Source organism: Emydura macquarii, unplaced genomic scaffold (assembly GCF_026122565.2).
Source record: "Emydura macquarii macquarii isolate MOO-44397 ecotype Brisbane River unplaced genomic scaffold, CSIRO-AGI_Emac_v2 contig_2805, whole genome shotgun sequence".
NCBI classification, from domain to species: domain Eukaryota; kingdom Metazoa; phylum Chordata; order Testudines; family Chelidae; genus Emydura; species Emydura macquarii.
In genome coordinates, this window is record NW_027132942.1 from 124,666 (window position 1) to 137,172 (window position 12,507).

At 50.5% G+C, this 12,507-nt stretch overlaps 1 protein-coding gene across 2 annotated transcripts in view; it reads left to right on the forward strand.

The window, feature by feature from the left end:
• The window catches only part of MOB3C (MOB kinase activator 3C), a 50,222-nt gene that overhangs the window by 13,395 nt on the left and 24,320 nt on the right, over window positions 1-12,507 (forward strand). For both annotated transcript variants that reach the window (XM_067567797.1, XM_067567796.1), the window contains exon 2: window positions 1,677-2,184. In XM_067567797.1, the coding sequence (XP_067423898.1) occupies window positions 1,767-2,184 (418 nt within the window). In that variant the 5' untranslated portion in view covers window positions 1,677-1,766. The remainder of the gene's footprint in view (window positions 1-1,676; window positions 2,185-12,507) is intronic.

Consider the following 12,507-nt stretch of genomic DNA (forward strand, 5'->3'; position numbering starts at 1 on the left):
TGACCAGTTTCAGACCAGGCATTCTATTAATCAATTTTATGATGAATTCTTTGATTCCACACTCCGATGTATCAGTGTGGATGGCAAGCTTTTCCGGGGAGCGACTGTCTCTTACTAGGCGGCTGTGCAGTGCCTGGCAAAATGAGATCAGGGCTCCATTGTGCTTAATAGGCTTGATGCTGGTCATTGTAGGGCAATGCAATCACTGATCGGTGATGTTTGCAGAGCCCTTTGGATGTTTGAAACCCAAGCACAGATTTCAGCTCATATTCTGAGTCCAGGAGAAATGCAGGCCCTCTGCTTCCACAGCAGTAAAATTCAGAAAGGCAACTGGGCGCATAATTGGCGGTTTATAGACTGGCACGCGATCCCCCAATTCACGGTAGTGTTCAGGGTGACCTCCAGACAAGCCCCCATGGCCATCCCATCTGTGAGTCATAGAAGATAAGGGTTGGAAGGGACCTCAGGAGGTCATCCAGTCCAACCCCTGCTCAAAGCAGGACCAACCCCAACTAAATCATCCCAGCCAGGGCTTTGTCAACCTGCCTCTGCTGACGCCAGGATGCAGAACTGGCCGCCACAACGAGCTTCAGACCTGACATGACCGTTTTATTTTAAAGCAAGGTACAGATGGGGGCTGAAGCCACCCAGCGCTCTAGCAAGAGGAGGCAGACTGTGTCTTGCTAATCTACCTTGTGTTTCAGCTGCATGGATGGGGAATCAATCTTTTTATGTCCCAGTGTTACACTCCATTGGACTGTCACTTGGGACACAGTCGTACAGGGGGATTGGGGGCCTAAGGGAGCTTTAAAAAAACAAAACAAAACAAAGGAAAACACAAACTCCATTTCAAATAAATATCAGAGCGGTCACGGTGTGACTGGCCAGAGAGCTGAACTCAGTTCCGATCCCTGGGGGAGTTGCCGCGCTGGCCGCAGGGGCTGGTCAGAGAGAGCGTTTTTATGGGCTGGGAAGCTTCACTCTTGCTCCAAAAGGAAATCAACACCCAGCTATTTGAGCAATGATTGGACAGCAGAGGGGGCGGGGGCGAAACTGACTTGAACACTTTTGATCTTGCGGGTTTTTTTTTTTTTTTTGCTTTACAGCAGGAGCTGTTTCATTGCCCGTGAGGTACGGGTTCAGCAGAGTCTTTTTCTGTAAAGATCATGCTGTCACTCAAGGGCTATTGATTTACGAAGAGGCTTTCCACACAGGTGCCTCCATCGTTCACATGCAAAACTTGGCAAGAGGCCAGGTGTGGTAGCGCCAGCAGCGACCATTTCTTACCATTTGCATTATGGCAACACCAGAAGGCCTCCACTGACCTTAGGGTCCCCAGTGCCGTAGATGCTGTAAATACCTCCCTGCCTCCAAGACCTTACAATCTCAATAGACAAGACAAAGACAGGATTATTCTCTCCATTTTGCAGATAGGGAAACTGAGGAATGGGGGAGCGGGTTCATGTGACTTGGTCGTGGTCACACACGGAGTCTGGGTAGAGCCAAGAACTGAACCCAGATTCCCTTAGTCTACATCCAGCAGCTTAGCCACCAGGCCATCCATTCTCTTGAATGTGCCGTCAGTTCGACGTGAGCCGTCTCAAAAAGGAGAGCCCGGGATGGTTGGCTTCATGAATAACTGATTCGAAATTTCTCTCTGTCCGTTTTCTTTTCAGAAATCCACGATGTCCACCCTGAAGCTTCCGGGCTAGGAGTCTGCCTGGGACGAGTCGCTGCCCTTTTAAACCTGGCCACCCCAGCCCAGAATGGCTTTGTGCCTGAACCAAGTTTTCAACAAAGACAAAACCTTTCGCCCCCGTAAGAAATTTGAGCCTGGCACCCAGCGGTTTGAACTCTACAAGAAAGCCCAGGCCTCTCTCAAATCCGGGCTGGATCTGAAGACCGTGGTCCAGTTGCCTCCTGGGGAGAATATTAATGACTGGATAGCGGTGCACGTGGTTGACTTCTTCAACAGGATAAACCTCATCTATGGGACGATATCGGAGTTCTGCACCGAGAAGAGCTGCCCTATCATGTCCGGTGGGTTCAAGTACGAATACAGGTGGCAGGACGATCACAAGTACAAGAGGCCGACCAAGCTGTCAGCACCCCGGTACATGTGTATGCTGATGGAATGGATCGAGATGCTCATTAACAACGAGGACATCTTTCCTACTAGGATAGGTAAGAGGACTGTAGTTCTTGCTTCAGACAGCGACTGTTGTGATCATCTGGTCTGACCTCCTGCCCATCACAGGCCAGAGAACCTCGCCCACCCACTCCTGAAATAGACCCCGAACCTCTGGCTGAGTTACTGACGTCCTCAGATCATGATTTAAAGACTTCAAGTGACAGAGAATCCACCACTGACACTAGTTTAAACCTGCAAGTGCCCCATGCTGCAGAGGAAAGCAACCCCCTTCCCCCCCAGCATCTCTGCCAATCTGACCTGGGGAAAAATTCCTTCCCAATCCCACGTATGGCCATCAGTTAGACCCTGAGCACGTGGGCAGGACCCACCAGCCAGACACCTGGGAAAGAATTCTCTGTAGTAACTCTGAGCCCTCCCCATCTAGTGTCCCATCACAGGCCGTTGGAGGTATTTGTAGCTAGCAGTCGCAAATCAGCTGTGTGCTTTTGTAGGCAGTCTCATCACACCACCCCTCTCCGTGAATGTATCACGCTGTGTCTTGAACTGCAACATGTCTTTCAGCCAATAATCCTGCTGTGATTTAAAGATTCCAGTTGATTTCCATGGATGATTATTTTCTCTGTTAAAGGATTTTTGCATCTTATTCTTAACATTCCTTGGAAAGGCGAGGAGAATAAGCTGGCTGCAGGACAAAGCTGGCTTAATCGAGTGACACTATGAACTCGCAGTGTGTTGAATCCTTTCCCCCTACATTTGGTGCTTTGTGGGGGGGAAGGGGCTCCTAGCATTAGCTAGAGCCAGGTAGGGTGTGTGGACAGGTGCTACTCAAGCTTCCTGTAAATAGCTGTGGCAATGCACCTCACCCCTGACCTATGGCATGCCCTGCTAGTTCACCCCGACTTGTGGCATGCCGTGCTCGTCCACTCCTAGCTCTACTTGTGGGCTACAAGGGCATGTGGCTTTATCGATGAGGGCAAATCGGATGTGGCCCACCAAAAATATGCTCTTGTAACCTAACCCAGCTCCCAGAGGCAACAAGTTTGTGAACTAGCCCTCTTAATTGCCCGTCTGTAGATTTAATCCTCATTACTCCTATAGGTAACTGTGGTGATAATATCACACACGCTAATCAGGTTCATCTGCCTTCTTTGGGGAGATCAGGGATTGGAGTCTATGTTGGGTTCGCTCATCGGTATCTGGGATTCATTGTTTGTTCTGACGGACGTCTATTAGCAATCCTGTTTCTGTACAGATTGCTAGCGCTGTTCTCAGCAGCTTCATGAAGCATACGGGCTCCATAAATAAACTTCCCCCTAGAGAGCAGTCCGTCCTCTCCACGGTTCAGTTGTATTGAACCCATCTGCCAAGCCCACAGGGCGCTCTTGGAAGCGGTTTCTTTTCTGATGAAGTGAGCAACGCTTGGTTCTCTCATCTTCCCGGAAGCTTTAAGCATCAGAAGAAATAGTGATCATCAGGGATCCTAGTTTTCTGTGATTTTTAAAAAAAGAAACCTCGGATTAAAAACCCAATAATCTGTGTTTTTCCATGATTAAAATGAAACGCTGAACTTTAGTTTCCCTAGCCACAATATATATATATAGAGAGAGAGAGAGGTATCAGTTGAACATAATGTTTTGATGATATACAATAGAACCCCATTTATCTGAGCCTCCATATCCAGCCCCCTGTATTAACCTAACTACCAGTGGCAGGGCTCGGCTGGTCATCTGGGCTCCAGCTGTCAACTCCACATGGGACTGACCGCCCGAGCCCCTCCCCCTCTTAAAAGAAGGGATGGAAAACTCTTTGCCAATTCTGAGCATCCCAATTTTTGATGGTCCGATCTGGCCTCTGTCCCAATTAGATCAGACAAACGGGGGTCTGCGGTAAATTTAAACGCACATTCAAAAATCAACCCCAAGAGGGGGAGCCTGCAACGCATTGAATAAGTGACACTGGTACGTTAACGATTAACTAAATTTTACTGAAAGTTTGGGTTTTAGTTTCACAAAATGTAAACCTTAAGATTCTCTGTGACAGTGCAAATTCTGTGTTTTTCCACATTCTTCCATGGGAAATGGATTTCTAGGATCCCTGGTGTTCATGGCGCTAGTGAATCACAGTGCTTTGCGAGCCTAAAATAGGGTTTCTATTTTAGTTACCTTGTTGAGAAAGCCATGGAAATTTGGGATGGAAAAGACCAATGCAGGCTTATTGAGCAGCTGGTGGCACGTGGCATGGCTCCAATGATGTTCTTCTATTCTCCAGTGCGGTTTCAAATGACTTAACTAATGGGGCTTCTATTTCTTCCCTTGGGAAACTGTTCCACACTTCAGGAGCATGCCTTGTAGATACTTAAATAAATGGAGTCTGTCTCAAGAACTTGGCACAATGCACACTAATGCAAGGCCGTGCATCCAGAATCAATGTACATGCATGGACAGGGGCGGCGCTCTTACCCCTTGCCTCTAAGCTGACGCTGCGCTCCCGTGTATTGGAAACATTGACTTCTAAGCATACATCCTGTGGATCTCCAGCTCAGCTGCAACGTCTGGTATGCGGTGTGCAATTGCACATGGCATTCTGGGGGAACTTGTTTGCCTGCTGGGGGATTATGGAAGGAAAAGGCCCAAACTGAGGTGAAGGTACAGGGCAGGTGGCTCCCCACCAGAATCATTGCTTGGCTGAAGAGGATAGACAGAGGACAAGACAGGCTCCCTTTTGAGAAGATTCTGGGGGACTGTGGGATAGCATTGGAGGACTAGCTTGCATGGATTGTTGTATCACAGCGCTGCCTCATAGCCACACACAACTGAGCTACACGCAATTCAGCCCAACCTGGGGTTGACCCTGGACTGGTTTCCAGGAGCAGCATCTAATGGAGAGAGTTCTGTGTTAGCGGGAACAGCTGATCTCTACCTCCAGCTACGAAGGCTAGTCTAGATCTCTGTGGCTGGAAATGTTTCCCGGCTGTTGTCTGGGAATTCTAGAGCCAGCTGCTTCTGCTGTGAGAGAGGGGATAGAAGCCCTCACAGCTTGATGCTCTCTGCTGCTGTTTGGGATTGCCAAGGGGATAAGGTGACAGTAGCAGAGAAAGAACTGAGGTCCTCCTGCTTCCTCCAGCACAGCCCCCTGAATGAAAGGAGACTCTCCATTAGCAGTATAGGGTCTTTGACACAGTTGTGCCCTTCTGATTCCACCCAATCAAGGGCACACACCAATCAGTTCACGGCAACATCTTTGACTTCAGGATTTGGGGCTTGGAACATGCTTAAAACCAACCTCTCCTTAAGGGAGCCTGAATTAAAGAAGAATTTTAATGCTGCTCCCGCCTAGTGGCAGTGTTCGAGCATCCTTGATCCTGAGAGGCAACATGCTATAACGAGCCGTCTCCGTTAGCCAGGAGATGTTGAAGAGCCGTCCCTTTCCCACACGCATGTGGCCTCTGGGTTTAGAAGCTGTAGATTTGACATCCAGACATTAGCAGTCGAAGGGAAGAAGGGAAACTGCCTTGGAGCAAAAAAATCAGATCAAAGCTGGTAGCTGTGAGTGCTTCAGCCAAAGCTTGCCGAAGAAACCAGCCTCACCCCATGAATATCTCCCCGAGGGGAGCAAACGCAAACCCAACAGAAAAAGCAAGGCCTTTGCATGCCTGAGCCCATGTGGCCAGGAAGGATGTGGACAGAAAATACGTCCCCGTTAGCTGCAAGTGAAGTACCATGACCGAGAGGTATTTGCAGGAGAAATGGGGAGGACTCCTGGAAAGCAGCCACTGGATAGGGACCCTGGCCATTGGACAAAGCTGTCGTTACGCTCACCCCTGTGAGCTTGCGTCGGGGGAGGTCAAGCCTTCCAAAAGCAGCTGTTTTAAATTGAGGCTCCTAAATTGTCAGGAAAGAGGGCTGGCAGCTGAGCCTGGGACAGGCCAGCTCCACCTCCCTGGTGAACAACAGAGGACTCTCAGCTGAGTCGCTCTTGGCTTTCAGCAGAATCCCCTGACGTGGCCAGACCACCTGATGTGCCTGTTGGTTCCTCCAATCAGTTCTTCAGCCCAGCTGCACCATTAGGCTAATAGCTGCTCGAAGCATTCGCCCGCTGCTGCCTTAACTCCCCTGCCTGCTTGTTCTCAGCCTTACTCCTTCCCTGGATCCAGCCTTGCCCTCCTCTAGATAACCCAGCTCTCCCCCTTGGCTCTGACCCTGGGCTCCTATTCCTGGCTCCCAACTTCTGTTCCAGCCATTAGGCCTGACTGCCATGCCTATGTCCTGATCGTTGACATAAATAAGCAGCTTGCTTTTCAGAGGTGCTGATCCACCAGAGATTCCCTCCAGCACTGAGATCTGCTGGGTGCTTGGCCCTTTGACAAACCAGGCTGTTTATTTATGTGCCTAAATGTGAATTTAGAAGCCCCACTTTCGGCCCCCATTACTGCAAATCTTCACCTGGGCTCTACAGCTCTCTCTCAATCTCAGAACAGCGAGCTATCTTTTGTTCATCACCGCCGTATCTGAGTGCCTTCCACGTAAGATCAGTAGCAGCAGCGAAGTCCCTAGCGGATTCCATGGAGTCTCTTGCATGTCTCTGTTTTTGAGGTTAAAACTCGGATTGGGAGTAGGGTTGTCGGGTGACTTATCATTTCAGGATCTTTTCTTTAGTTTGGGCGGGAAGGAGGGGGTGGATAAGAGGGGATCTGTTGCAGGGCAGGTTGGAGCTGGCCCTTTAGTTTTGTGGATGATCTTGGTAGTTCAAAACTTTTTGGTTTTGTTCCGCTTCAGAATGAAAGTCAAAAAAGTTCCAAATTCTCGGTGGATAGTCAAAGCCCTGGGGTCCCCAACCATGGGGCAGTCCGCCTGGCTGACTGCCCTGGAGCCACAGACCTTGGAAACCTGTGCTGTCTGGGGGAGCTGTGAATCTGAGAGCCCAGGCTCCCGCTGCCTTGGCTTCTTGTTGGCCTGTCAGACAGGCCCTGGCTGGAACTCCTGGCTACAATCTGTCACACCTTCGTCACATTATCCTTGCAAAACACTTTGATTTAGATCAACTGGCAAATTCCGATGAGGTCATGTTTCATCAGGGTTTTCTCAACCCGCTTCTATGACGACTTTTTTTTTTTTTCTTTTTAAACTTTTCAAAAGCTTTTCCCAGGACCATCATCCCAGAACCACTCTGTGCTGGGCTGTTTCTGGGTCTTTTTCTCATTTGGCCAGCTGCCAGCTGTTCCCTTTCCGGCTGCACCTCTGTGCTCCAGTCAGCGGTGTAGACACCCGTGCCGTTCTGCAGAAAGCCGCTGGGGATCAGAGGGAGCCGTCGTGGACAGACCTCCAGGCATAGGCAGAACATTCTCAAATTCGGAACACTTGCCCCGAGTTTTACAGGTAGAGATGAGTTTTAGTCAGTGGCTGTAGTGGTTTGTGAAAGTGGTTTTTTTTTTTTTTTTTTTGGCTGATATCAAGAGAATATGAGTTTGTGTCTGCGAGGACTCTGGTGGTGGGTCATCTTTGAGGACTGAGCTTGAGACCTCTGAATCTCAAAGCATGAGCCTGTATTGCTTGTGCAAAAGGACTGGCTCTGTTAACTGGAAGGCAATCACCGGCTCAAAGGGCTATACATGGTCTTGCCGAGAGGGGGACATAGCGGGGCTAGGGTTAAGGAGCTATTTAATTGCGATGTAGGTTCTAGGACCCTGCAAGGTGGGAAGGTCCCAGAGCTCAGGCTACAGCCCGAGCCTGTCTACACTGCAGTTAAACAGCCCCTTAGCCCAAGCCAGATGGCCCGGGCCAGCCGCGGGTGTCCAGTTGCAGTGTAGACACCCTGAAAGGCTGGTACCCGGAATGGTTCCGTCACGCGCGCCATTGTCAACCTTTCCCCAGTTCATTACTCTGCCTCGTCCCACGTGGTGCTGAGGTTAATTGCTTTGCGCCTGGCATTGCGGAAGATGGAGGTGCTGGGGCCAAAGGGGAGCACCACATTTATTTGTTTCTGCCGCGGGCCCTTTCCTTTCATGAGCTCAACCCTGGGAGGAGTTTGGGCGAGAGATCGCGGCAGGGGGACCGCAGCCCGAAGAGGGAATGGAAACAAAAGACGACGCTCAACGTCTGCTACACGGGCTGGTTCTTCGTAGGGCGGGGGGAGAAGCCGGGAGTGGGTCAAGGGAGTATGGAGGGGAGGGGCTCATAAAAAATAGGGTGGTTACCTTCTCCCCTCCTGTGTGTGCCAAGGGCTCTGTCTGCCCCCGTTTCTTCCTTACCCCATGATAGGGGCTCTGTCTGCCCACCTTCCCTCCCCCCATACCAGGACTCCCCAAACACTCTTCCACCAGGGATGCTATGACCCGATTTCTCCCCCACGACTGAGTTGCCTGTCTGCAATTCCCCCTCTCTCCACAGCAGGGTCCCCCATTTCCTCTCTCCGACAGAGGCTCTGTGTGAGTCCTCGTTACCCCTTTTCCTCCTCTCAGAGGGGCTATTTATGCCCGCCATTCTCCCTACCCCAGACCAGGGGCTCTATATGCCCTGTTCCCCAATACCAGGGTCCCCCATTCTCCCCTCACATTCCCAGAGCTGGCTGCATTTCCCCCTTTCCCTTCCCCCATTCTTCTTCTTGCTTCTTGATGCACAGAGCGAATCGTTTGCAAACGGCCCTCGGGACTGTACAGTGTCGATGCGATTCAGGATAACGAAGGAGTCGAGCAGAGTCTGTTTGAGGGTAAATCATGTGCCGACGGAAGGGCAAAGCTCATCACAGGAGTCACTGGCTGCAGAGAATCAATCCCAGCTCCAGAAATTCCTCTTTAGTCTCAATCAGTGGGCAGCTGAACCGATTTTACATGTCGTATAATTCCCTTGGCGATGCTATTGGCGTGGGACCCGCTCCTTATTTATTCTGCTCCGTACTCGGCTGGGCTGAGTCCCACACTGACTTGAGGAGGGGGGCGCTGGGGTCCTGTTCTCTCCCATGTTGGTCTCACACGCTGTCCCTTGTCGCGTGGTCTGCCGTGGGCCGTAGACCTCCCACAGGGCAAACGGTATTTTCTGCTCTTTGGCAAGGGCTGGCTGACCGCTGACAAAACAAATCTTTTCTCAGAAATGTCAAGCGTTGCCTGAACGCCCAAACATTGTCTGTGGTTGTCCTCAGCCGTCCGTTTCATCCAAAAATCACAACCCCAGAAACAGGACCCAGCTCGTCCACCCGTTGTACTCACAGACGGGGGAAGATTTGCTACGCCGCAAACCGATGCCCTTTGTGCAGCTGGGGGCTGAAAATCACTCAGCCTGGCTCGGGGAAATCGGGTGGAAATTAGCACGGGGGGGTTGGCCCTGGGGGCTCCTTGACTCCTTCGGTTTCTAGGGCCAGAGACTCGGCCGGTGTGCGTCTGTGTTGGCTTCAGTGAAGCTGCACTCACATACTCCAGCTAAGGCGCTGGCCGTTGATGTTCGTTAGCGCTGTGGCAGACAGGCCTGGAGGGGAGCTCATGCTCGGAGTCTGTTTTGCAGCCCACCTGGTTTCAGAGGGCCTGATTCTGGTACCGTTAGGCCCTGACTCTGGGAGCCGTCCTGCTGGCTTCCATGGAATCAGAATCACAGAAGATGAGGGTTGGAAGGGACCTCGGGAGGTCATCTAGTGCAACCTCCTGCTCAGAGCAGGACCAATCCCAACTACACCATCCCAGCCAGGGCTTTGTCAAGCCAGGCCTTAAAAACCTCCAGGGATGGAGGAAAGGATCTGTTCAGCATCAATACGGGTAGCCGAATCTGGCCCTGGCTTTGTGGGTGCAATGACACTGGTTTAGATGGTCACAGCCCTGATTGGGCCAGGCAGAGGAGTACGGGGAATGAAGATTTCTTCCTCACCCCATCGCCATCCCAGCTCGGCCCTGCTGAGGGTGATGCTCCGGCTTTGAGAGTGGAGGGCAGGAGTTATGTATCCAATAACTGGAGTGGATAGGGGCACGGAGTGCAGAGGGCCCTGGCTCCACCGCTCACCCCTAGTCACTGGCCCGTGCAGCCGGCTGGGTGCATGGCCGGGGGATGAGCTACGCCATTAAAAGGGGTGAAATAATGTACTCCCTCTCCAGAGCGCGGGGGAGCAGGGGAGGAATTGTGATGCGCGGGTCCCAAGGCGTTCTCTGGCTGGCGACGGGGTGGTACAGTGGCAGTCCAGCCCTCTGAGTCCCAAGGGGATGCTCCCGTCGGGCCAAGCTGCCCAACCATGAGCAAGGAGGGCAAAGCCAGGAGTGGCGGGAGAGGGGATGCCTTGCCTCGGGTTGGCCGGCAGCTGTGCCCTGGGCCTGCGCTTCCACTGAGGGAGCGTCCTGCCATGCTGGAGGGATGCCTCGGCAATTAGAGGTCCAGGAACCACACTGATTGGAGCCCGTGGGGGGGTGGAAAGCAGGGAGCCTCCAGGGGCTTTTCTCAGGGGCTGCAGAAGCACAAGTAGGGTTTGCCCCACAGCAGCAATGTCAGAGGAGCGAGGCTGCAGAAGGGAAGTGCTGCTGAGGTGTGGTGATCTGTGCATGGGACCGTTGTGTTATCTTCAGCATGGAGGCCCGAAGCATCTGGCATCTGGGAATGACTTTACACACACCCCTCAGCTCTTATCTTATCCCAGCGGAGCAGTTTTTTCCGTGGGCCTTATGAGAATGCGTTGCTATACGCGGCCACGCCCGTTAGGCTGAGGTCTGTCTGATCTGCAGTGCCCGCTCAGGGGCTAGCTTCCTTTCCCAGAGATGGCTGCTGTCACGCAGTGCTATGGGGCATGGACCCCCAGGAATTATTATTATTAATAATTTGCATTGTGGTGGTCCCTGTGAGCCCCTTTCCTGGACCAGGATCCAATTGTGCTCGGGGCTGTACGGACAGAACAAGAAGAGAACCGCCCCCCAAAGAGTTTATAATCGTAGTGTCAGACAGATGGACACAGACAGACAGGAGCAAGGAGACTCTGTTGTTCTGCATGACGGGCAGGGGTATCAGCACAGCATCTGCCTAACCATCGTTAAGGTTTTTGTAGGCCTCGAGGAATTATTTTACATAGCAGAAGATTACTAAGGACCACTAAGTGGTGGCATGAGTCAACAATGGAAGACAAGCGCAAACGTTGTGCTGATTTATTATGCCAGTGTTGTTAAAGCCATACAACTACCTGAATGTGGATGCAATTATACCAGTTCTCATACTGGTCTGGCTTATTCGTATATGGGCTATCCTGCTATAAGGACCTTTATATTGGTATAACTGTGGCCATGTTAGAGGCTGTACCGCTGTCACTGTATCCATAAAAAAAATCAGATCCTTAACCGACATAGTAACACCAATACAAACCCTGTGTAGATCAGGCCTGAGGACTGTAAAAGAGTGCTTTGCGGCCCTTTAAATTCTGTCAGTGAAGTGAACAAGCTTTGTTCATCCTTAAGCAACTATTTAAAATGCTTTCTTTTTAAGCTCAAACTGCGCCTTTCATGCGCTTTCCCCAAGAACACAGTTAACAAAACAAAACTATCTGATCCTTTCCCAAAAAACAAAGCAAAAAGAACATTTGGACACAGCGTGATGCAGTTGTAAAACCAGACAGCTGAGAAAACAAGGCTTTTTGTCTTTCCCATGCCTTCCAAAATTAACACCATGTTTAATTTGCAGCTGCTGGCCTGCCATTAATTTTAAGTGTTGGGTTTTTTTGTTTTTTGTTTTAAAAAAAGTCTTATGAATAGGAAGGGGCAGTTCTGTTAACAATAAACTGCCAAAACGGGATTTAAAAAAATAATAATAATTCTTTCTATTAGTACTGTTGACTTGAATTATTCCTTTCTAACATTTCATGGTACTGATTAATAATGAAAAAATGCAATTAGCTGGCACCAGTGATAGATAGGCAGAATCCTGGCAGAGAAGATGCAAGACTGCTTGGAATTCTGTTTCCATACTTGTGTGTCTTTCTGGATTCCTCTTGTTTTAATGTCTTTCCACACATTGTCCCCCCTGGTTTCCTTGTGTTTTGAAGTGCGTGGAAAATATAACTCTCTGCGCATTTAAAGTACAACCCTGGGTAGGTTTCAAGTGAAATGTCCCTGGAAAGTTAAAATTAAAGCGCTAAACCATCATATGGCTGCAAGTTGTCCCGAACACCAGGGTCCTGGCCAAATACCCAGTCAGGTGATTAAATTCTGAGTACTTATGTCCTTCCCATGGTTTCAGATGGATGCAGTGCTCTTTGCTCCATGGCCTTGCTTATTGTGGTAGTGTTGCTGAGTGCTGTTAAGCAGTTGCTATGCTTCACCTCCGATATGGCCGCATTTCAGTGGTGGGGAAAAGGGACAATCTACACCTAGAAGAATCAATCGGTATTCTTGCCGGCAATTT